At 32.2% G+C, this 27,436-nt stretch overlaps 2 protein-coding genes across 2 annotated transcripts; one reads left to right on the top strand and one right to left on the bottom strand.

The window, feature by feature from the left end:
• Positions 1–1,057: 1,057 nt before the first annotated feature.
• Positions 1,058–4,581, top strand: LOC115704443 (gibberellin 2-beta-dioxygenase 2). The gene is made up of 3 exons (XM_030631654.2): positions 1,058–1,551; positions 3,364–3,757; positions 3,911–4,581. Exons 1-3 carry the CDS (start codon positions 1,157–1,159, stop codon positions 4,196–4,198), a joined length of 1,077 nt encoding a protein of 358 aa, XP_030487514.2. The 5' UTR covers positions 1,058–1,156; the 3' UTR covers positions 4,199–4,581.
• Positions 4,582–11,157: 6,576 nt separating this feature from the next.
• On the bottom strand, positions 11,158–25,966 carry LOC115710511 (putative pectinesterase 63). The gene is made up of 4 exons (XM_030638897.2): positions 25,383–25,966; positions 24,646–24,835; positions 20,919–21,358; positions 11,158–11,605 (listed from the first exon to the last, which is right to left on the bottom strand). The coding sequence occupies exons 1-4, from the start codon at positions 25,808–25,810 to the stop codon at positions 11,455–11,457; spliced, it is 1,209 nt and encodes a 402-aa protein (XP_030494757.2). The 5' UTR covers positions 25,811–25,966; the 3' UTR covers positions 11,158–11,454.
• Positions 25,967–27,436: the final 1,470 nt, after the last annotated feature.

The following is a 27,436-nucleotide window of genomic DNA, read 5'->3' as shown; positions in this document are numbered from 1 at the left end:
GCTTTATTAAAAAAAAAAGTGAAAATATAGGAAAAAATGAAAAAGTTCATTGCATTTTGAAAAAAAAAAAAAAAGAGTAAAATGCTCACCAAGGGTGGTTAATGCGCACGTGTGAGGAGCCAAAAGGGTGAAAGAGTCAACAAGGACAACATACGCGTATGTAAAGTGAAGTTAAAAGTTTTTGTAATACGGTGGGAACCATAATTTGATCCCACGGCTCCCGCTCTTTACACAATCAAATATCCAATCCAAGGGGGACAAACAGCCGCTACCAGCCTGGCCCCCAACCCATCCCACCCTCTCTCTCTGTAACTCTCGCTTTGACCAAAACCAAACTTTGTTAAATTATTAAATATAAAATTAAGTTGTTAAAAACACCAACCTTTCTATCTTATTTTTCTCATTCGTTCATTTCTTTACCAACCTGTAACACAGAAACATACCGATAATTCCAATAAATAAAGATTTGATATCATTTACAAGCTTTAAAAAACTTGAGATAAATCAAGTGACATGCTTTAAATTTATTTTGGAGAATTATTTTAATACAAAGAAAGATTGTGGGAAATTCTCATGTGTTTTTTTGGAATTCTATGAATAAGCTTAGCCTGCAACAAAAGTGACGTTCACAAATTATTTTAAGATTTGATATATGTTTTTTAATTTCGAGTATATGTATATGTAGTGTAAAATAAAAGATGAATGAAATCGAATGGGCTAGATGATATCCCCACATTCGTATTAATGTTAATAATAAACATCAAAACAAGAAAGAAAGAAAAATATTTATCGAGTGTCCTTTTATTGAAGTGACTTTGTGCCACATAAGAGGTCCACGTCTCACATTTCCTAAGCTTCCAATACTAATATTATTTTGGTCCCCCCTTCTAATTAATCTCTCAATATATATATATGTAAGTCATATATAATAATAAAAATAATATTAATAATAATTGTACCTTTTTAGTTTTTGGGGGTATACGCCTCTTTCTAACTATATGTCTCTTATATATAATATCACCGCTAAGACCCCTGACCATGCCCAATATTGCCTCTCTCTCTCTCTCAAAAATAGAACACCAAACTCAAATAATTCTCTTCTCTTATTAATTTTGTACTTATACATTTATATATTATATATATATAGCAATAAGAAATGGGTGTTCCACCAGTTGTGATGAGGTCGACGAAAAAGACGAAGGCCGTTGGGATTCCGACGGTTGATCTGTCGAAGCAGGGTGACAGGTCATCAACATTAATGGTTTCGGAAGCCATAGTGAGAGCATGTGAGGAATATGGTTTCTTCAAGGTGGTGAACCACGGCGTCTCCAAACATGTCATTTCTAGATTGGAAGAAGAAGGGAATGGCTTCTTTGCCAAAACCTCAGCCGAGAAAAGAAGAGCCGGCCCAGCTGCTCCTTTCGGCTATGGCTCCAAAACCATTGGCCCAAATGGCGACATCGGCGACCTCGAATATCTTCTCCTTCATACTAATCCTCTCTCCATTTCTCACACAATCAAATCCATCTCCAATGACCCAACCTCATTCAGGTAAAACTATACACAATAAATTTATATTTTACATGTATTTGGCGTGTTCATGCGTAGTTTGAGGCGTGTTTGGTTCGTTTTTATATATATATATATATATTTGAATTATTGTTTAATATATTTTGCTCAATATAGTTAGACATGGACGTGTTGTATAATGTAATGTAGAGAGTATTATCGACACAGAGAGTTTGGGGCGGAGATCAGGAGTAAATTTTTATATTTTCTTCTATAAATCGGTGGGAAAAAGATTGTTCAGCATTAATTATGCAAAAACATTTATATATATATATATATTCTGATATTTAATGCTGATTGGTATCCTAGAAAAGGACAACTTTCCTTAATATGGAATAAAATAAAGAAAGAAAGTATAATTTAATAAAACTGCTTCACATTATTCTAAAGTTCTTCTATGTGGTCTACCTTATTATGTCGATCATCATCGTTATTCATTTAATAAAAAACATATATTTATATTATTATTATATAGGACATGGTCTACGTGATTTATATTAATATAAATATATATATATTATTAGTTGCACGGCAGTCTTTCATGACCTGTTCATGGGCTCCATCTTGTTTTGACCTTCATGCAGACACTTTCTATTTCGAGGTTTTCATCACCTTATCTAGCCCTTTAGATCACTGACTGTCACTCAAATTTTACGGGAAAAAAAAAACAAATAAAGATAAGGTGGAAAAAAAAAATATACATGTCTGTCATATAGGTTTCTAATTTAGGGTTCCAAATAGTGACTAGTTCAGCAACAATAGTAGATGAGCTGAGATAGCCAGCTAGCCCTGGACTGGATATGGCCTCATCTGCCAAGTGTTTTCTTTTGCTTAAAATTTGAGTAAAGTCTATTAGGAAAAAAAAAAAAAAAAGTTGTGCTACACACCACTGTCATAATTTTTATAATATTTATTAGTTTTTTTTATGGATAATAGTTATTAAATTAAAATTAAAGTTATTAATGTATATTTTGTACAGCCGGCAGAAGATTGGATATTTAATAATGGGAATGGAAGATCAGATAAAAAGAGTAGAAATATTAAGATGAATTCTATATATTAGTACTATACTTCATTATTAATTGCCCTCTTTTACTGTCAGCCACTAACACAGATGTAACATGCATGTCATCTTTCCTTTCAATAATTTGAGAGGCATATCTCTTTAGGTTTTAGGGCTTAGACTCTACTCAAAATTAATTTCACTTATTTTTTTTTTAAAAATTTTTTCCTTTTATCTTTTTTTTCGTCTTTATTCGTCTATCAAATCATGAGCTTTTAATGTTCTGACTAAAATGGAATTCAAATATTTATTGCATGCATGGGCCGGGGTCCTATGTATAAAAGAGGGTGAAACATTGTATTTATAAGCTTAGTAATTCTATTATATGTGATGCGAAGTCGAACAATATTGTCGACAAGACGGATGGGATTTTGATCTTTTTTGTAAGAGTTGACATAGTCAAAACTCCATATAAAACACAAACATATTAATTATCTACAGCTATGGCTAGCTAGGTATAACATTTGGACCCCAAATTTTGAACGACTATGACCCCCATTTAGATCCGTACACAAAAAGATAAATCATTAGCCGGTAGTAATAACTGATTCCCACGCCATGTCAACGATGTCATTATGTGCTTCTAGAAACACTTATTAATGTTAATATTTCATAAGCAATGACGACATGGAAAATCTTAGTTACTTTTACAAAATTTATAAGATACTCTATGTTATGTTATTGAGTGATTAATTAATAATTGTTTTTTTTTTTTTGAAATGCATTATTAGTTATGCGGTGATTGATTATACGGAAGCAGTAAGGGAGTTGGCTTGTGATATTCTTGATCTAGTGGGTGAGGGCCTATGGATATCCGACAAGTTCAGCTTTAGCAGGCTAATCAGAGACGTTGAGAGTGACTCACTGCTTAGGCTCAATCACTATCCACCTGTGACTGTAAAGGATCGGGACCCATCTTCCTTCAACCAATACCCACCCGGTAATGCTACTACTAACCCTATTGGATTTGGAGAGCATTCTGACCCTCAGATCTTGACCATCTTGAGATCCAACGACGTGGAAGGCCTCCAGATCTCCTTGCATGATGATCATGGTGATGGCTTCTGGCTCTCTGTTCCTCCTGACCCCAATAACTTCTATGTCTTCGTTGGTGATGCCTTACAGGTACATTATTACTTCATAATAACCTTCTCTCATATTAAAAAAAATAATAAAATGTCATTTTCCTATGATTATGTAATATTAAAAGAGATGAAATTTTTGCCTAAATTTACTGATGGGTATTTTTTTTTCTTCATATATGTGGGAAAAATGAAGGCTTTGACGAATGGGAGACTAAAGAGCGTAAGACATAGGGCACTAGTGAACACAGCAAAACCAAGAATGTCGATGATGTACTTTGGGGCACCACCTATGAATGCATGGATCTCACCACTACCTGAGTTGGTCTCTTCAGAAAAGCCCAGTCTATATAAGCCCTTTACTTGGGCCCAATACAAGAAAGCTGCGTACTCTCTACGATTAGGGGATTCTCGTCTTGACCTGTTCAAGAATAATCATTCAGATATGTTACCTTCATCCCCAGGAAGACTATTACTCCCATAATGAGAAGAGTATTAATTAGTCATTGAACTAATTATTATTGTTATATATGTAGAAGTTGTAAGTAGGGAGGAGCAATGAGTTGTCATTGTATATATGCCACATGTTAAAAAGGCCCTTTCATTGCCTCTCGATCGAGCAGTGAGAGGATATTTTATTCCCTTCATTATTGTATTTTAATATATAAATAGGGTTATCTCGTTGGTTGGTAAAAATGAAAGGTATAGTAGAGAGTTTTAAGTTAGGAAGAAGAATAAGAAGTTATTTATATTAATATGAAGAATTAGTTGTTGTGCTTGTATTATTAGGTATGTATGTAAGAGAAATGTCTTGTGAATTGTGGTGTTAAAGTACTAGAAATTTCAATGAAAATTCTTTTTGGTCAATGTGATCTGTAGCTGGACAGCAATTTATTAATCTTCATATAAATATATATCTTTATATATTAAAAGTGTCTATCTAACGGCAATTCTTGGTTTAACAGAATATACTTAAAAATAAAAAATATTCTGTTAAATTTAACGATTAGGTTTGATCTCCCGTTAACAAATAAACCCAATAATTAAACCCAAAAAATTAAACAATCTTTTAAAAAAATCATCGTAGCCACATATCTCTCTAACAAACTTATCTTGGGAGAATATTAATATTTTTTTTTATTTATTTTTTAAAAAAGAAAAATCTTCCGTTAACAAATAAACCCAATAATTAAACCCAAAAAATTAAACAATCTTTTAAATATTAATAATCTCTTTTTAAATTAAAAAAATCATCTTAACCTCACGTTATCTAATGTTTTCTCTGGATAAGCATAGGAAGCAGAAATACCACTTCTATCTTTGTGTGATTGCAGATATACCACTTCTGTCATTGACCCACTTTTTAGCTTTATAAATGGAGATGTTCATATAATATTAACACTTTACAGAATATTTATAGATATAAACTTACATTACAATGCTATGCTAAAAAAAGAACTAAATAGAATAATCTATTACTCCAATAATAAATTTACTTACAATTTTATATTATTAAATAATATTTCAAATATAAATATTTAATTTTTTCAAACAAAAAATTTGTAATCTTTAAAAATAAAATACATTCAAAATCTTAAAAAGACCAAAATCTTAAATAAACTAGCAATACGTGGCTCGGCACGTACATTCACCTAGTATATATATATATATGGGTATGCTCTTAATGGGTATTACCCATGTATGGGTATTTTATTTTTGACCATTGGATCAAATATCTAATGGTTGATATTTATAATCATAAATTAAATATTAAAAAATTAATATTTCCTATTTTGTTATTCTCTATATTCCTAAAATAGATAAAACTATTAATAGAAATAAAAAATTTATAAATGGAATTGTTATTTAAAAAATAAAACACAACTAAAAAACTTAACAAACTATTTTTTTTTTTTAATAAAAATCATTTTAAAGATTAAAAAGAAAAAAAGTGTATATTTATCTTTTTATAAAATTTCTTCATACTAGAATTTTAAATTGCATTACTGAAAATAAAAAAATAATAATTTTAAGCTTTAAACTGTAATACACATAAAATGTATAAGATTTTTTTTTTAAACCTAAAATCTTTAATTTTATAATAATTAACAATTATTTATATGTTTTTTTTTTTTTTAAATATTTGAGCTTACCAAATCTATAAGAACAAAACCAATGAAGAAAATTTTAACAAAAAAAAAAAATGAAGGAAGAAAAAAGTGTCATAAACATTATTGAATAATGGCAATTGCCAACACAAGAATTTTAGCACAAAAAATTATATTTGACCCCTAGATAAGATTATCATCTTCCAATCCTAAAAATATAAATAATGAACAACACCTCATTAGTTATTCTAGGAGAATGATTCATGGTAATATCAAAAAAATCATTGGATGGTAATAATATTTTTCTAACAATGATCGCCTAAGTAAGAACTAAGAAGTATTGTAGCGTTTTATTTTTAAGAATATGAATAATATTAAGACAATTAGATTCCACAATCAAGCTCCTATTCTTCTAATAAAAAAAATACATTAATATACATGTAAATGATTTTTAGTTTTACAATAATAAATTATTAATAAACTCATAATTTCATAAAATAATAAAGTAGTAATTTTAATTAATTTTTAAAAATAATTTATAATTTTTTTTTCAAATTATTAGTTGTAATTATTATTTCCAATTTTATAAAAAAATAAATATAATTTATTTAAAAAAAAAAAAATTTAGAAACTTTCCATAAAAAGGTTATTGGATTATTACCTTATTAATTTTTTTTAGTTCCCATCAATTGGTATTACCCATTAAGAAGTGTTCATATATTTGCATTACTAGAAAAATACTTATTTCCTTCGGTTCCCAAATCGATTTTTTTAAGGACCGTTGTTAATAAAGTTACGTGACTATTTAGAACCGTCAGAAATACTCCAACCAGTTTTAAACAACCATTTAGAATTCCTAGCTGTGCAAAACAGTCACAGTTTTAAAATTCATAGATGAGTTAAAACGGTATATCCCTGATGGTTTAAAATTATTGTGTATACTATGGCCGATAGTTTAAAATTGCCAGCCATAGTATACTCGATGATGAATCAGTCTTTGACCGATTAGGTACCGTGCATGATCTCAGGGATGACTTAAATTGTAATGCCCTAATTAGGCACGCTACAATGCTCTTTTGATTACTGTGTACTTCTTTGCTAATCAAAGAGTTTTTTCAAAAATCGTAGTAAATTTAAACTTTTTCGAATAATAATAACATTTAATAACCATAACTTTATAACCAAAGAAATATGTCAGGATCCCGCTTTTAAAACTTGTTTACATCTACAAAATAAACTTTATAACTATGACACATACAAAATAAGCCTATCTTGTCCCGAGATCGAACTCTCCAGGTCACACCGTCTTGACAAGTACAATCACCTTCAAGCACCAAACACTACTAATGTGTAATTTGCGTCGGTCAATGCGTCTCCCTAAAATGGTTGACCGAAGCAAAAAATAGGAAGAGACTCATTGTTGCTCAGCCTTAGTCTTTTCTATACCTATACATGAAAGTAATAACTGTGAGTCGACAGACTCAGTAAGATAAGCACATAACATATAATATACTATCAACTTGTATCTAGGCGCCAATCCTAAAATATGATACATAACCTTTAAACTTGCAAGAATTTTGTAAGAAATTGGCCGGATCCAGTTGAAAGGATCAACTCGGAGGTAATTACAAAATTCTTTGAAATAATCTCTCAAGGGAAGAACCGCTCCAGCCTTGATATGTTCGAGGCTCCAAGCGCCTATTCCCGACGAGTTACTAGTGCTGGCTCCACTACACTCCTCGCGAATTACCATCTCAAGAGGGAAACAACTGAATTCCCCAGGAGCAACATACCTACTGCGACATCCACACCTTTGTTCAATACCACAGGATTTTAATATGCCTCCAACATATGCTCCAATGGATCTGATCTTGGATTACATAAGTTCAATTTCGAATGTGACATTGGGATCCTGTAGGGTCTTTGACTTACAAGGCCTAGTAGACATAATGTTAAATTCAAGGTCACCTGGTGAAAAAGTAACAGTGACTTTGGTTAAAAATATTTGTCTCACGAGTGGAATAGAAGATAAATATGGAGGTTCAGGCCAGGCTGCGTCTTTCAAGAAACGACGTTTAACCTCAAATATCTCTTGCGGAAATCGCTTATAGCGACTAGCAACTTTGTTGTGATTGGTTTTTATTAAATGGTCCCTAATCTTTGCATCATTTACTTCAAGTAAGGATTGGGGTTTCTGGATTGGGTTTAAATGGAATTGTTAATTCCTTAGGGCACTCTGTTTCTAAGAATCCCGAAAAATAAATTTCAGAACCAGATTGAGACATTTTTTTTTATAAAAGAGCAATTCTAATTCCTGGAAGAAATTTATTAAAATCGAAAACTTATAAATACGATAAACCTAAAATTTTTACTCTATCTAAACCCTTAAAATTACCCAAAAAATTAAATCAAAACTACCAAAACCAAGCAAAGAAGAACGATGATGCAATTAGTTATAAAAAATATATATACACTAGGAAGGAAGAGGATGAACAACTTACTAGTCAGAGATGGATGTTTGCGTAGGGAGGAATCCTGTAACTGGGTTTGAGATGAACGACTAAATCCCTGGGAACTTTTGAGATTGGAGATTAAGTGTGAAGAAATTTGTAGGAAATAAGTCACGGACATAAATGGCATATTAGAAAAAGGGTTTTTCTCAAAAAAAAAAAAAAAAAAAGCTTGAAGTTGGTTGAATGTAAAAATAGTGGAATTATGGTTTCATTTAAATTTTTATACCTTGAGATCGGTCACCGTTAGATTAAAAAAAAATAGAGATCTAACAGACAAGAACAAGAGAGAATTGGAAAAGATTGGTCATTAAATGCTAATGATGTGCATCGAAACCATGAACTACCAAATTCAAAAGCATGTGATTTTTCAAATTGGGTCAAGAAAAATTTAAATTACCCTTTGTAATAACTTAAAAAGTACTTTTTAAGGGGTAATTGTTATACCCGAAATTCAGTTGTACTTCAGAGAGTGACACATGTCAATCAAGTGGAATATGAACCACCAGATATAATAACGATTATATCATTTAGTGCAAAATAGAATAACTCATCAAATATAGAATTAATAGAGTATATTCATAAATCGCTCACTGTATAGTCTTAGGCGAGACAAGAATACACAAACCTAATTCTTGTATTGATGAGACACCATCTTACATTGGAAGACACAGTCTCGAGATTTCGTTTTTAAATAGAAATATTCAAATTAACTACATGCAATATATAGCGAGACATCCGCTTTGCGACACATAAGGAAATATTGACGAGACGAATCAACTCTCGAAACACAACGTATATTCCACATTATAATAACTAAGTGTAACAACTTGGAAACATGTAGGACATGATTGTCCAGTCTGCGTTGCCTTATGGTCAAAGAGCAGTTCTTAAGTTTGCTCAGTACATTAGGCTCATGCCATTGCAGGAAGGCATATGATTAAACCAAGTTATTATTGGTCATCTATATACAAAATGAGATACCACTATCTCACGTCACCGATAACCGCCTTGAAGATAAAAATGATAAGCGATTGTGCGGTTATCAATATTTGTTATCTACACGTGTTTAAATGAAACATGATCAAAGCCCTCATTTCATGAAACAGTTATGTAACTCAAATTCAAATGTAAATAAATGCCGGCCTATATTTCTATAAATAGGGGCAACTTCTACAAAAAAAAAGGGGACGGAAGATCTTTGAGAGAAAAAAAGATCACTAATTGTAATATTGTATTATATACTCAGAAATATCTTGAATAAGATAGACTCGTGGAATATGCAGATTTAACTGCAAAACCACGTAAAATATCTAGTGTTATTATTATATTTAATAAACTTCATTAATATTTATAATACCTATGTTAAGTTTATTACGAAAAAGGCTCATAATTCGTTAACGAAAATCTGCATTAATACACACTTCTCTTAAAAAAGAGGAGGTCTCAAGTAAGAATCCTCCCTCCCTTAATGTCAAAAAAAAAAATTATAAAAAGAATGTACTAATAAATATAATTAATTATCGACAATATAAATAAGACAAAAACAAAAAGGGAAATTACCCCATATGTTATTTTTTTTAACTATTTTTTTTTTGAATTTACGGTTGCAGCGCTAGTTACAATATGGATTTCTATACGATTTTTTGTTGCAGTTTAGGTTGCAGCGCTAGTTGCAATAGAAGTTTCTATGTAGAATTCTGTAAAAATGCAAAAAAAAAAAAAAAAAAAAAAAAAAAACGACTGTTTTGAAGTGTAAAAATGAAAAAGCCCCAAACAGAAAAGAACTAAAAATATTAAACTTACAAAATTATGTATAATTAAATAAAAAAAATTAAAATTCTAATTAAAGTTAACAAAGACCTGTACATATTAATAAGTTTAATATTGAAGGAGGTGTCAAGCACCAAAAGATATGTGGCATACCGTAATTAGTGCATTTCAATATCGGATCTTAAAAATTTTGTTTTAATAAAAAATAAGTGGGAGGCCGCTATTTATATAAATATAAATAGTACTACTAATAACCATTAACTATATATAGATCATTTCAAAAAAAAAAAAAAAAACTATATATAGAAAATATAAATAAGACAAAAATTGCTAAAAGAATTTATGAAGTTATGTATAATTAAACCAAAGTTAAATTTTTAATTAAAATGGATGAAGATATATACTTAATAAAGAAAATGCTACCATATCTATTTTTGATGATATTGAAAAGAATAAAAAGATCATTTATAAAATTAAAAAGAAAAAAATTACTGATAAAAAAACAAAAAATATTTTACGAGCAAAAAAAAAAAAAATATAGTACAAAAGATCAATTAAAAAATAATAAAGAAAAAAAATCATTCATAAAAAATTTAAAAAAAAAAGAAAAGAAATAAAAAAAAAAAAGATTATTGTTATTGATGACCCAATTAAGGGACTGAGATATAAGACTTCTATGACACATGGTCTCTAAAATTGCCAAAAATGATCGAAAGTGTAAGAAAAAAAGAACCTGCACTATCTGATTTCCTTAGTTGGACCTAAAACATAAAAAAAAAAAACAAAAAATTAAAAAATTAAATAAAAAATAACAAATAAATATAATATAAAAAATATTAATTACATAAAAATTACAATTAAAAAATATCATAAAAGTTAAAAAAATAATAAATAAATAAATAAAATACATAAAAATTATATATATAAAAAAAATGATAAAGAAAGAGAAAAAGAAAGAAAGCACAAAAGATAAAAACAAGTCTTCTTTTTTGTTTTGTTTGTTTGTGAACATCAATTCTTCTATTCATGTTATAGATATACTACACTGTAAATGAGTAAACATGTTATTCATCTTATGATCTTAACATAAAAATTCATACTATATAAGTAATTCACACTACACAAATTTTGTCCAAACAATAATAAAGGAATAAATATTATATAAAAACTGAGGAAACATTTTTGTTTCCGACATAATAGTGTTACCGTACATTTCCCCAAATTCTAGTTTGAGGTAGTAATGAATAGTCAAGACATTATTTATGAGATTAATCAGCGGTATAAATATGATAATTAAGATATATATATAAATATAAATATAAATAAAAAAAAAAATGAAGGCAAGGCAATTAAGATGGAATAAGCCAATTGTCCCCTTGGACGTAGTAGGTCCCAATGAAAGGTTTAGCCTCTTCATCTGTCAGCATTCGAGCCCATCGAACTCTACCGGCCAAGTTGGCTCCTGGTCCACTGCACTTGTATTCACCGTAATACACTTTTCTGTATTTATATACACATGCATATTTTGATCAGCGTGAAATATTTAATTTAATTAACCATATGTGAAATTGAACATAGCATGTTAATCAATATTTAGTTACAACACATAAGCACTAAATCATTTGTTCAAATCATTTTATTCATCTAAAGTGAAAATATTTATTGTTTTGAATAAAAATAATATACTCCTTAAATATACTTAAAGTAAGTACCTGGATTACTTTTAAATTAATTTTCGTTCATATTTTTTTGTTCCATTTTAGGCTAATTTAAGTTGTTTATAGTGTAGGGCACGGTTAAAAATCGTTCCTTATACCTTGTTATAGGCGACGGTTTTAAACCGTTACGAATGTAAAAAAAACATAAAAAAAAAATACAGAGTTTTCTACCATTAATAGCAGAAAAATCTGTATTCTCTCCAATTTTTCTGCATTAGTTTTATAATTTTATCTAAATTAAAAGAAACAACTTTTTAATTTTATTACAGTAACAACTAACCTTAAAACACGTTAATTTATACAATAACAAAATATATATAATAAATAAAAAAAGTATATAAATAAATATATTTATACCGAGCTCGGAGAGAGAAAGAGAGAGAGGGAGACGGAGGGGAGGTGGTGGTGGTTCGACGTATGAGACGGAGATGAGAGGGACACTGACAGGAGGTGGTGGTAGTCCGACGTATGCGACAGAGAGTAGACGGAGACCGATTGGAGGAGGGGTGGGTGGAGATCGATGGGTGAGAGAGACGAGAAGAAAGGGAGATCGAGAGAGGGAGGAAGCCGGCGAGAGAGGACTGCGATGGTGCAAAGGCGTGGGTGGGGTTTTGGAGAGTTAAGATTTTCATTTTAGGGTATGGGAAATGGAGAAGAAATAGGTGAGAAGAAATAGGTGGGCATGTGGGAAATAGAAAAAAAGTAAGTGGGCACGTGGGAAATGTGGCGAGAAGTAGGTGACGATTTTTTAATGGACCTTTATAGGCGACGGTTTAAAATCGTCACCTATACTATAGGAAACAGTTTTAAACCGTCGCCTATACTATACCCGACAGTTTTAAACCGTCGGGTATAAGGGTCCATTAAAAAATCGCATTTTATTAAAAAAAACATCGCCTATTTTGTTTACTATGATTTTAAACCGTCGAGAATACTAAATTTTTCCTGACGATTTTAAATAGTTACTTAATTTTTTAGCGACGGTCCCCGAAAAAAATTATTTTTAGAAACGTCGCGAATTCTGATATTTGTAGTAGTTGCTCAACAATGGCAGTTTTCTAATTTTTACATATTCTGAGGTTTTGTTGCATGGTATTGGCCTATTATGATGTTATTATGTCATTTGGAGCTTAGTATGATGTTTGGGGTTGATTTGGAGACTCTTTATTTTTCTACAATGAAAAATGGTAGATCGCTTTTGCAGAAACGATTTACTCCTTTTAATGGTGCAAAACTAGAAAAATAGCTCACCGTTTTTCAAGCAATTTTCCCGTAGTGTCATTTTTCTTCTGTTTCCTCGATATTTAGGGTATTGCGTTGTTATTTATCGATAGGAAAACTTCTATTTTTGAGTTTAGATCCCCGAAAAGCTTTAGCAAGTTGTTTACCCGAGTTATGTGATTGTGACATAAGGCCTCCATCTAGCACGTGGTTTTCCATTCAACTCAACCGGTACACTTAACTTTAGAAACAAGGTAAGACTAGCATAGAATATATATATATATGTGTGTGTGTGTGTATCTGTATTATATGCATGTTGTTTATTTAATTTATATGCTACCAACACTAGTACAGTAGCAATACTAACTGTATCAGTACAACATATGATATTTCAAAAGGTACGATTTGGCGTTACCAACACTAAGTGCGTAGTGCATATGGTACAATACTCAATAGTACTTGGGTACGGTTCAGCCCTACGAACACTAGTACGGGATAAGTAATAAGTGCATGTGGTATAGATATCGTACTTTTATTAAGAATGTTCTTGATTATCTGTTAAGCCTTATGGATAGTTGTATGGGTGCTTAAATACAAGTCGGTAATATATTATGTCTTTTATATTTTTTTTTACTGAGTTTGTGGACTCACATATATTGCTTGCATATGTAGGTAAAGGAAAGGCTAAGCCTGAGCAACTGTGAGTTCAGAGCTCATGGATGATTGTACATGTCCACGTGATTCGACCTGAGAGTTTAGTCTTGAGACGACTTGTGCTTTATTTTGTACTTGCGTGCGACATGTTTATAAAATGTATTTTGAACATGAATTTAAATTTTAGAAGCAAGATCTTGGCTTTTTGTATAGATATATGTATATAGTTATAAAAGTTTAAAGTTTAATTAAAAAGTTTTAATTAGACACGATTTTCTAAAAAAAAAAAATTATTAGTAAAGACGTGCACAGTAATTAAAAAGTCACTGTAGCGTGCCTTAGTGATAGGGCGTTACAATCTTGCTACCAAAAAAAGTTGGTTAATGTACCAACTTGAAATTATAAGTTAGCCTTTTTAAATGGGGAATTAAAAGAAGAGATGTACGTAGAGAAACCTCAAGAATATGTTGTCAAAGGAGAAGAAGAAAAGGGTGTGCAAGTTAAAGAAGACTTTATATGGACTCAAACAAACTCCTACAACTTGGTATAGTCAAATTGATGGATACTTTCCTCTGAAAGAATTTTGTAAAAGCAAAAGTGAGCAAACCTTATATGTGAAGAATCAAAGGTGTCGTTTAGTAACACTTTTTTAATCAGTTTTCTGTTTTTAAAATTGAAAAAGTAAAAATATTTTTCAAAAGCATGTTCTATAAAACTGTTTTTACTTTTCAATTTTTTAATTGATAATCAAAATTTTTTTTAAAAAAAAAATCACTTTTAATATTTTTTTAAACAATTTTTTTTCTTAATCAATATCTTGGACTTCGATCATGACCCGGACCCAAATCCCTCCACGGTCCTGGCGCTGAACCCGGCCTCTGACTTGAACCCAAATCCGACCCCAGACCTAGACCCAACGTAAATAAAATAAAAAAATGAAAATGAAAATGAACTTTACAGAACATACTTTTGTTTTCTGTTTTTAAAATTGAAAAATAAAAGTGGTTACAGAACGCATTTTTATTTTTCAAAAGCAAAATTTTTGTTTTTACTTTGTAATTATAAAATTAGAAAACAAAAGTGTTACCAAACGAGTTTATATGCGGATTATATGGTGTTTATTGTTAACAATAGTCATATGATTGAAGAATTTAAAAAGGAGATGATGAAGAAGTATGGAATGAGTGATATGGGGCTGCTTAATCCTTTTTTTGGCATGGAGATTTATCTGGATGAAGCTGGTGTATTTGTATCTTGGAAAAAATATGCAGACAAAATCTTAAAAGAATTTAGAATGTTTGAGTGCAAAACAGTGCCAACTCGTCTAGTTTGTAATGGAAAATTGGTGAAAGAAGATGGAAAATAAAGTAAATGAGAGACTCTTTATTATGTTGCTGCAAGTTTGTTCTCACGATTCATGAATAGTCCCAAGTGAAAAGCATTTTGGTGTTGAAAAAATAGTGAAGATACATATAGGGAGTAATAAGTCACGGAACAGATTTGAGAGAAGTTCTGAAGTGAAATTAGATGGCTATTGTGATAGTGATTGGAGTGTTAAGATTCAAGAGACAATGAAAAGAATGAAATCTCTGTTATTGAATTGAATTGAGTAATGTACAGTATTTATACAAGAGCTCTACAGAGCAATGACAGCTAACAACATAACAGAAACTAACCAACTTAACTAACTGAAAATAACTGTCTAACTGTACAACTAACAGACATAACAAACTCATTCTTTAACAGCCCCCCTCAAACTCAGATTTGAAGAGCTTTCAACTCTGAGTTTGTCTCGCAAAGTAGGGAATCTAGAACTCGAAATGGCCTTAGTGAGACAATCAGCTATTTGGTCAATAGCAGGCACATGACGCACATCGATTTCTTTGTTAAGCACCTTTTCACGAACAAAGTAGAGATCGAGTTCAATGTGTTTGGTTCGAGCGTGTAAAACTGGATTAGCTGTTAGAAGAATGGTGCTGAGATTATCACACCAGATCACAGGTCGAGATGGCAGAGTGATTTGCAGCTCAGAGAGAAGTGATTTTATCCATGTAATTTCAGCTGTAATGGTTGCCAAGCTCCTGAATTCAGCCTCTGTTGATGAACGTGAGACAGTCTGCTGCTTTTTGGATTGCCAAGCCACTAAATTTGAACCAAAATAAATGCAGAACCCACTTGTTGATCTCCTGTCATCAGGATCAGCACCCCAATCTGCATCACAAAATCCCACTAAATCGAGTTGAGTTGGCTTTGTTAAATGCAAACCATGATCGAGAGTTCCTGACAAATACTTGAGAATTCTCTTAACTGCAGACCAATGAGATTGAAGGGGATTGTGCATGAATTGACAAACTTTATTAACACAGTAAGAAATTTCAGGTCTTGTAACAGTGATGTATTGTAATCCACCAACTATTGACCTGTAGAACTGTGCATTTTCTACTGGATCACTTCCATATGCAGATAACCTTAAACCAGAAGTCATAGGAGTGGCATTTGGTTTAGCAAACTGCATTTTTGCTCGAGCAAGTAAATCCTTGATATACTTGGTTTGGGACAAGTGAAGGCCATTTGTTGTGTGAGTCACTTCTATACCAAGGAAGTACTTGATTTCCCCTAGGTTTTTGAGAGCAAAAATCTTGTTTAATTCTGCAATAAGAGCCGAGATATAAGTGGAAGAGCTGCCTGTGATTAAAATATCATCCACATATACTAGAATAAATGTGGTGTGCCCTCCATTGTGTTTGTAAAACAGTGATTGATCTGCCTTTGAGAAAAGAAAACCAAGAGAGAGAAGGACAGCAGTAAGCTTATCAAACCAAGCTCTTGGAGCTTGTTTTAGGCCATAAATGGCTTTGTTGAGCTTGCACACAGCATTAGGTTGAGAGGGATCTTCAAACCCTGGTGGTTGTGTCATGTACACCTCCTCTTGTAATTCTCCATTGAGGAAAGCGTTGTTAACATCTAATTGATGAACAGCCCATTGTCGAGAAAGAGCAATAGTGAGAACTATGCGAATAGTGTGGGGTTTTACAACTGGACTAAACGTCTCAGAAAAATCAAAACCTGGAAGTTGATGGTATCCTTTTGCCACAAGCCGTGCTTTGTATCTCTCTGTGGAACCATCAGGATTTTCCTTTATCCTATAGACCCATTTACACCCAACAGGTGTTCTGCCAGCTGGGAGAGGGACTAATATGTATGTCTTATTTTTAACAAGGGCACGAATCTCTTCATTCATGGCTGCATTCCATTTTGGATCCTTTAAAGCTTCATAAATGCTGGATGGGATAAGGACTGTGATGTAAACTTTGGGTTTGTGGATCCCATTTTTGGATCTGGTGCACATAGGATGCTGATTATTTGATGTTGATGTGGCTGTAGCTGGAACAGTAGGACCACAAGGTGCTGGAGCAGAGACAGCTGGAGTTGGTGCTGATGGTACTGAAACTGCAGGATCAGAAGTAGCAGGGACAAAACTTGGACCAGCAGCTGTACCTGTATCATTAAAACCTGTACTGAAACATGGGTTAGCTGGTGTAACATTGGCAGAGGAAGAAGTGGTGTCTATCATAGCACCAAATTGGTCATTTGAAATGGTAGTGGGTGAGGGATAGTGTGGGGAAACTGAAGTGGTTATTTTGGGTGGTGTGGCAGAGACAGGATTGGGAAAGAGAGTAGATGAAGAGCTTGCTGCAGTGTTGGAAAAAAAAGGAAAATAATGTTCATTAAATGTAACATCTCGAGAGAGATATATTCTCCCTTCAGAACTGAGACATTTATACCCCTTTTGATTTAAACTATAACCAACAAATGTGCATTGAGTAGATCGAAATTGCAGCTTGTTTTTGTTGTATGGCCTTAAATTTGGATAACATGCACAACCAAAGACTCTAAGAGATGTGTAGTTAGGCTCTTTGTGATATAAAAGCTGAAATGGAGATTGATTGTGTAATTTTGGGGAAGGAAGCCTATTAATAAGATAGACAGCAGTTCGAAATGCTTCATCCCAATATTGGAGAGGCATGTGAGCATGTGCAAGAAGAGAGAGACCACTCTCAACTATGTGTCTATGTTTTCTCTCAACAACCCCATTTTGTTCATGGGTGTGTGGACAAGATTGTGTGTGTACAATGCCACATTGATCAAAAAATTTGTCAAATGGCTTAAACTCACCCCCACAGTCACTTTGAAGAGCTTTAATGGGAAGATTAAATTGAAGTTCAACTTGTTTCTTGAATATCTGAAAGGTGGGAAAAGCTTCAGATTTTTGTTTAAGCAAATAAAGCCATGTATATCTAGTGCAAGCATCTACAAAACTTATGTAATAAGTATATCCATTTGATGATTTTTGAGGTGAGGGACCCCAAAGATCTGTGTAAATCATTTGTAGGGGTTGAGTGTACACTGTGAGAGAGTTGGAAAAAGGTAATTTATGAGATTTCCCCAAACAACAAGCATGACAAAAATCAAAGACACTTTTATTGAATGAAGAGATATTACAATTGGACATTATTTTTTGTACAGTTTTTGCAAAGTGGGATGTCCCAACTCGTCGTGCCACAATTGAAAAAGGGAAGGAGCTTGATTTAGAGACAAGAAGGCGGTGGCTTGAGAGGTGGTGAAATAGGCCGGTTTGCAAGATTGCAGGCCATTGATTTGTGTACTGTCAAACACATATAAGCCTCGATCAAGTTTGCCAACAAGAAGAGTCTTCTTGGTTGCCTGGTCTTTGACAAAACAAAGATTAGGGTGAAATTCAAAAAACACAGAGTTATCATTAGCAAATTGAGAGACACTAAGCAAGTTTTTGGTTATAGTAGGTACATGGAGTAAATTTTTAAGGATAAGAGTTTTGGAAGATAAAGGAGATTTAAAAGATGAATGACCAATATGATGTATGTTCAAACCTGTGCCATTGCCCACCATGATCTGCTCTTGTCCATTGTATTCAGTACTGGTCATAAGATTTTCAGCATCTGGTGTTAGGTGATTTGTTGCACCGGAATCAGGATACCAATTCGAGTCTCCTACAGTATCTGGTGTGGCTATCATCGCGTGCATGTTGGAGTTGGATTGAGGAGGAGCTGTGCCAGGTCCTTGAAAGGTTTTATCAAAGCGATAAAAGCATTGGAGAGCCATGTGACCTGGTTTTTGGCATAGTTGACAGATGGGTTTAGGTGGCCATTGTGAATTTGACCATCTTCCCCTTCCTTGATTTCCACGGCCAGATCCACGATTTGCAAACCCATTGCTGTCATCTCTGGTGTGAAAACCGTAGCTTGTTGTTGTGTCCCCCTCTTTGTGATGGAAAGTATCCTCGATTGGTACCAGTTGGTCTATAGTTGGCTAGATTGGCTTCACCATTTGAGATATCTAATTCTTTGACAGATTTCTCAATTCTTGATTCTTGAGCCATTAGTAAAGCTTCAAGCTCCGTGACAGTGAATTTGTCTTTGTGAATGGAGTAGGAGGTGTAGAAGACATCATATTCAGTCCTGTGCCATTAAAAATGGCCTCAATATGATCACAACGTAAAATTTATGACCTATACCGATAACGGATCAACTATGGATTTAATTTTAAGCAAGTAATCACTAATCGACAGATTGTTCTTTTTAGTGTTACGAAGTTGGGTTTTGAATTGACTTATCTTGGAGGATGTCTGAGCAGTGAAGAATTCTTGGAGAGCTGCCCATGCATCGGCTGAGGTTTCACATCCGATCATCCTGGTGTTCATCTGATCATTCATGGAGGAAAGCATCCAGGAGAGAAGAAGTTGATCTTGAGCTTCCCAGTCAAGATATTCATCAGACACGTTTTCGGAGGTGCGATCTGCTTCAGAGGCGTATTTTTGAGGAGCAGAATTTTGAACAAAGAAATGTTGAAGACGATGGCCTTTTACAGCTGTGAAGATTTGATGTTTCCATGACAGGAAATTGTTTTCATCAAGTTTGGACGACAAGGAATGCTTGAACGCTACAGGTTCTTTCAACGAGGTTAGGCTAGCAGAGCTTCTTGAGTTGCCAGCCATGGGGAAGAAGAAAAGAATTGACGAAGAACAGAGATGAGGAAGACGATACCCTCTGGATCAAAGAACTAGCTCTGATACCATGTTAAGATTCAAGAGACAATGAAAAGAATGAAATCTCTGTTATTGAATTGAATTGAGTAATGTACAGTATTTATACAAGAGCTCTACAGAGCAATGACAGCTAACAACATAACAGAAACTAACCAACTTAACTAACTGAAAATAATTGTCTAACTGTACAACTAACAGACATAACAAACTCATTCTTTAACATGGAGAGGCTGGGTTGATGATATAAAAAGCACTTCAGGTTATATTTTCTCTCTTGGCTCTGGTGTATTTTCTTGGTTGTCCAAAAAGCAACAATGAGTTGCTCAATCCTCAAATGTATAAGAATATATTTCAGCTTCAATTGCAACTTCTCAAGTTATTTGGCTTAAAAGGATTTTGGAAGACATAGCGAAAAAACAAGAAAAAGCTACTGAGCTATTTTGTGACAAGAAGTCAGTATTGCAATGGCCAAAATTCCTTGCTTTCATTAGAAAACAAGGCATATTGCAATTAAGTACCACTTTATTAGAGAAGCAATTGAAAATAGAGAAGTGCAAATCAAATATTGTAGCTATGAAGAATAAGTGGCAGACATTTTGACAAAGGCACTTCCACTAGCAAAGTTTCAGTTACTAATATCAGCCCTTGGAGTTAAAGACAGCAAAATTAATGGGGAGCATATTAGTTAATGTGTTGTTATGTTATTAATTTTACTTATATTTTGTATTTTTTGGAAAACCCGATTAAGGACTTATATTTAAACAAGAGTAGGGCTGAGATTTGAAGTAAAAAAAGAAAGTGTTGGAGAAGCTTATTTCTTTTGTATCAAAAAACATCAATAGAACACACATATTTTGCCCATTTTTCCTCTGTTTTTCCTCTGCATTTTCGTTTCATTTTGCTTGTGAAAGTATTGAACTAGGTAGGAATTTCTTCTCCTGTTTCATTGCTGAAACAACAGCCAACATAAACTACAACAAAACATGGACAGAAGATATTTTTGCTGCTAAGAAAATAAGTACTACTAATGTATTAACTTGGATATTTTGGGCTCAAATATCTCTGTTAAAAATAGTGAAGAGTATAAGTGGTTAATATTTTTTATAAAATATATATATTATATATTATGACTTACTGATCTCTCTTTTGGTCACCCCAGTCACTCCATCCTTGAGGAATAACAATGTTATCCATAAAAGTGTAAGAGAAGACAACCCTGGAATAGTCACCCCAAGCTCTTCCAAGGTACAAGTGCCCACTCCCAGTGACCACACTGTCTTTAAAGGAAAACCCACTTTCTAAGGATGTAATGCTCCTCTTCTGGGCTGTCGCCCAGGCCACTTTCTTGGCGGTTGAGTTGAGATAACAGCCGTCGTATAAGGATCTGCCGTACCCAAAAATGAAGTCGACGGAGCCTTGGATGAAGCAGTTGTGGAAGTAGTGAAGGCCCTTGTGATCGTACAGAGTGTCTTGGCTTCCATAAAAGCTGCAGTTGTAAAATGCAGCCTTCGTTCCTGATATCCTCATCGCCACCGCTTGTCCTTTCCGCGACCCAACCTCATGTGGAGCCGTGTTCTGATAAATCATATTATAAATTATTAATTCTATCCAATTTTTTTCTTTCAGTTAACTATAGTTACAATTTTAATGTTAACTAGTTATAATTACACGATCTCTTCTACTGCTCTACATTATCTTGTCATGGCTAATTGGTAGATTTTTCTTATTAATTTCTTCACTAGTTGCTAGCTTGGAGGTTGGTTGCCTCGTGGCAATATATATAATATATATATTAAATACCATAAACTCGCAAATAATAATTACTAATAGAGCTCTTGCTGACTTGTTTTGGCAGAGGCCAAAACGGTTATTTTCATCAACAAAAGGTCACATACTTTTCCCACGCATTATAAAGTCGGGAAAGTCAGCTAAGGTACAATAGTAAGTAACTTTTGCGGTGGCATTTCGTTTAGTACGGACGAAAGTATTCTTTCTGGGCCACTGATAATGCCTATGGCCACTAAAAACTTCTTCAAGCAATTATATCGTGGTACTACTTTTGTTTGAGATAAAATGCACTAACTACTTACGTGTTTAGCAGACAGGACTCTCACAAAACGCTTTCGTAAAGTTTCCCTCACTCCCAAAAAAAAAACCTTGGCACCAGAGCGAAACCTTTAGCCGACACTCTTTGGTGATACTTGCCCCTAAGGGGGCGTTTGGTACGAGGTGTTCAAAATAATTTGATTATAGGGAATATTATGAAGGAGAATATGATTATAGGGAAATGTGTAAACTGTGTTTGGTTGTGTAGGGTAATATGTAATCATATTCCTATTAATCAAATTAAAGTGTTTGGTTGAGTACAGGAATCTTATATATTATTTTAAAAAATTAAAATAAAAATATTTTTTTATATATATTTATTTAATGTTAATTATATATAAAAATAAAATAATTATTTATTAAAGAAATTTATTTATTAATTAGTAAATATTAAATTGGAGAATTATCTCATATACTGTTTTTTTAATTTTTTTTTTTTCAAATTTACGGTTTGGGTTTCTAGAGTGGTTGCAGCGCTAGTTGCAATATGGGTTTTATACGATTTTTTATTGCAATTTAGGTTGCATCGTTAGTTGCAATAGAAGTTTCTATGTAGAATTTCGTAAAAATTAAAAAAATTAAAAAAAAAAGAAAAACTGTTTTGAAATGTAAAAATGAAAAAGCCCCTATTAAATTTTATTGTATTTTTTATTAATTAAAATGAATATTTTAATATATTTTATCACTATATTATTTATTTTTGTTTGCTATGTCATTTATGTGTACACTATCCGCATAAAATTTATGTATAATGAATATACATATATTATTGCTAATAATATAAAAATAACTCAGTTAAAAAAAACCGATCTCACAAACTTAATATATACTGTAATATTTTATTTATAATAAATGATAATATTATTGGTATTTAAATTTATTAATTAATTCAAAAATTCTATTCAAATTAATATAATAGAAGGTAATGATTCAATCCTACCCTTTTTTAAAGTATCAACATTACCCCCCTCAATGGTAGTTATAATACTAAGGGAATAACATTCCAAGGCTAAAGACTCAAAACAAACAAGGTAATATTTCACATTACCTTTCCCTTGTTAGCATTAACCCATTCCAAACACCCCCTAAATGTTTATTCGTCGTAAGCTTTGAAAAAACCTCGGCAAAAGCCACATTTTTTATGGAGAGGTCTCAACACATAATTTAATATTTGGTGATCTCACATATTTAATTTTATAACTAATATAAAACTCCACGTTTTTTATTATTTTAAAAGCATTCAAAAAATTGAGATAAAAAATGAAATAATAAATTAAGTAAGTGTCGAATTAAATGTTTAGAGAGATAACACTTCTTATTTTTAAATTTTTAAGATTACAAAAGTGAAATCATAACATCAAAATGTGTTTATTAAATACATTAATTTTTTAATATTTAAAACAAAAAAATAAAAATATGTTTCATAACAAAAAATATTTTTAATTTAAAAATAGGCTAATTAGCAATTTTTTCCCCGAACTTTGACATATACCAAATCATGCCTTGAACTTTTTTGGCCGTTAAAAAATCCCCCTAAATTATTAAGATTGTTAGATTTAAGGACTTTTGTTTAATTTCATTCAATTTTATTTTTTCAGTGATTGTTTATGTACTAAACCATGCTCCCCAGACTTTGATATCTACCAAATCATGCCCCTCAAACTTTGATATGTACTAAATCATGCCTCCTGAACTTTCATCCATGTTAGATTTTTTTTACTAAAATTAGATAATTAAAAGTCCTTATTATATCTAACAATCTTAATAGTTCAGGAAGAATTTTTAACGGCCAAAAAAGTTCAGGGGGCATGATTTAGTACATGTCAAAGTTCGGAGGAAAAAATTGCTAATTAGCCTTAAAAATATAAGTGTTTTATAACTATATTTTCTTTATAAAAAATAAAACTTTAAAACACAAATAAAAAATAGATCTATATCAGGGTCAAGGTCCATATCTGTGGGCTGGGTGCAAATCTGGGTCTAGGTCTGAGGGTCGATTCAGCTGAGGATGGGGTTCGTGTCTAGTTAGATGGTGGTCCTCAGGCAGTAAGGGGTCCAGATCGGGCACTTGGTCCAAAATAGTAATAAAAGGAAGTACAAATATATCTTAATTAAGAAAAAGATAATAAATCTGTTTATTAAATAAAGGAAAATTTTCAAAATACTATTTTTATATATGTTTTATTTACAATTTTACGGCTTAAAATTTTTAGTCACAAAAATATGTTTGTAAAATTTTAAAATGATAAAAATACATTTTGTTCAGCAAAAAATAAAGAAAAAACTAAAAAATAACCTGAAATGAACCTCACGACAACTCTAAATCAACCATACATAAATTATAAAACCAAAAATAACATGAAAAATAAGTTCATAACAACTATAATTTAAATATAAATATACTAAAAAAATACAATTTATTATGTTTCCTGCACAAATATTTTTGTAAATAAAAAAATACATATCATAAATTTTTTTTTTTTTGTTCATGTATTTTTTTAATTTTTATCAAAATTTTATTAGTCTCATGTAAATTTTTGTTAAATAAATTTAGAAAGTGATACAAAAATTAAAAAGCACAAACGCTTTGTAGAATATGTATGTTGAAAATACTTTTACTAATCTAATTAAAAATTAAAAAAGTGTAACGAAAGCACTGTAGATATATGTAAGTAATTATATAGTTATTCCAAGATTATATGTGAAATTAAACTCACAACAATACTATATGTTATAAACTATAAGCCTTAACACACCTCAACTTTGAGGTTGATGGCGATGAAGTAGTTAGCTTCGACGGCAACCGTTGCACTCTGAAACGTCCTCAAAGGTTTCCCATCTTTTCCAGTGACAGATGCGGTGTCGTTTCCAGTAATCAGTGGGGGCTCATCACCGTCGCCCAACAGTGTAATAAACGGCAAACTTTTTGGAATCGTTATTTTTTCCCTACACACAGCATTCGCAAATAATATAAATACAATTTTAGCATAATTAGATTTTTGCTCTCTAAACTTTAACATGTACTAAATTATGTTTTCTAAATTTTTTTGGCTGTTAAAAATTTCTCCTAACTATTGAGATGGTTAGATTTAAGGATTTTAGTCTAATTTCATTCAATTTTACTATTTTAGTGATTGGTCTAATTTCATTCAATTTTATTATTTTAGTAACTGTTTATGTACTAAATCATGCTCTCAGACTTTGATATTTACCAAATCATGTTCCTCAAACTTTTACATGTACTAAATCATGTCCCGTGAACTTTTATCATATTAGATTTTTTTTACTAAAATTTAACAAAAGTCCTTAAATCCAACAATGTCAATAGTTCAGGAAACATTTTTAACGACCTTAAAAGTTTAAAGGCATGGTTTGGTATATGTCAAAATTCTAGAGTAATAATCCTAATTAGCCTATATTTTAACTAGAGAAATAATATTGATAAGTAAGAAATATAGAAATTACACGGTCCTGACGAGCCTTAACAACGTACCTATAAACACCTGGTTTGATAGTCAAAATGACTCTCCTGGTGTTGGGAGGGGGAATGGAGTTGAGGGCTTCGGTGATAGTAGTGAAATCAGCGGTTCCATCTTGGCCCACGCTTATATTCATTTTGTTCATCTCAGCCTTCTTTAAAGCTTCATCTACTACTCCGCTCACTCCCTCCTTGGTTGATTCCCTCGCCCCGCCGGAACCGCCTGATCTATTCCGGCTGCTTCTTAATTCGGAAACCATCGTAGTTTGCGTTCGATAATTTTCTAAGTTCCAAGACAACCACTTGTCGTAGTCTGCTGCTTCTCTTTGCTTTGAGCTCCATTTTGAAGGTGAAGAAGAAGCAGACTGGACTACAGCTACATGAGCGATAAAAGAGACCAAGAACAAAGTGAGTGGTAAATAATAATGGAGTTTGAAAGCCATTAGAGAGAGACCGTACGATCCACCACTATAGTACTACTGCATACATGCACGCATGTATATTATTATTATAATAATACTACTGATCAGTTTGGTGTGTATATTTATATACAGAGGGAGAGAGAGAAAGAGTGGATTATGATCATTTTCCATATATGTTATAGTTACCAAAATAGCTTTCATACATTGTGGGATATAGAATATGTTTTATCTTAATTAATTGGATTAATTCTTTGATGGTTTGGCATGCTGGATTGAATTATGGTGAATATAATTATGTATTTAATTTTAGAATGGGTATACAGAAATAAATTAACACCAATTAAATTTGAAATTTAGTTTAATAATAAACAATTATAAGAAAAAAAATTTAAATCTAAATATTAAAATAATATATTTTTTTTTTTGTAAAAAAATATATATTAATACATCATATATGAATATATATCATAATTGAATTAAATAATGTATATGGTATAGTTCTTCCAAATAAAAAAATCTTCAATAGTTGTTCTTGTTATGGAAAGTTAGATGTCATCCGGAAGAGTGTTCTTGGAAGTCTATCTTGTTCACTTGAGAAGGAGTCTTAAGGAAAACTAGTATTTAGGAAAGCTAGTCTTATTCGGAAAGGAATTCTGGATGGCTAGTTGTTCCCTCCTAGAAGGGAACTCCTGATTGTTGACTTCAGTTGTTTCTATTCCTATCCAGAAAGTAGTCCTTTCAGCGTACGTCTCATCTAGAAATACTTTCACTTAAGCTAACATAGAGATATTGTTACGAGGAGTTATTTGTTAATTCATTGAGGCGTAACTAACTTAATATCTTGGCATTTGCAACCACCAACTTTGAGGATCTATAAATACCACCACTCTTATCATTTGAAAAGGAGGGAATAGACGAGTTTTGAGAGGTGTCTTCGTGGTTGAAGGTTGAGATCAAAGAGAGAGATTGAGAGGTAGAGAGAGAGAGAGAGAAGTACAAAAAAAAAAAAAAAACAGAATGATTGGGTTTGGGATTTATATGAAAAATCTTTTGTAGATGAAGAAGATTTTTGAAAAAGGGTGTAATGACTCAATCAAATCGAGTAAATAATAATAATAATAATAATAATAATAATAATAATAATAATAAGGTAAAGAAAGTGGGTCCCACAACTTTTCTTAATTCATCCAATTTTCCTCCCCGCTCATCGATTCTCTCTCTCTCTCTCTCTCTCTCTCTCTCTCTCTCTCTCTCTCTCTCTCTCTCTCTCTCTCTCTCTCTCTCTCTCTCTCTCTAAAGCTTCAAAGATGCCATAACCACCACCATCACTGGCGACCATACTCTGGCCATCACCTGACCCACAAACTGCACCATTCAAATCCTTGACCGCTAGCGATCTCAACCCTCAAGCGGGGCCTCCTCATTCGCCACCATTAGCAAGAGATCTCGAGTAAAAATTTAAAGGTTCTAACTTTGAACACATTTTTCGATCACCTCTAGTTTCTGTTTGACGATCTGTTTTCACCATTAGAATTAGCTTATTGAGGAGAACAATCTACACTAAGTAATTTCACCCAACTTGATACTTTTTTTTATGACATTTTTGAAGCTATGCTTTTTTCGAGTGAGTTTTTGGTGGTATTGTTT

Source organism: Cannabis sativa, unplaced genomic scaffold, assembly GCF_029168945.1.
Source record: "Cannabis sativa cultivar Pink pepper isolate KNU-18-1 unplaced genomic scaffold, ASM2916894v1 Contig3, whole genome shotgun sequence".
In the NCBI taxonomy this organism is placed as follows: Eukaryota; Viridiplantae; Streptophyta; class Magnoliopsida; order Rosales; family Cannabaceae; genus Cannabis; species Cannabis sativa.
This window is presented reverse-complemented; position numbering and strand designations above follow the sequence as displayed.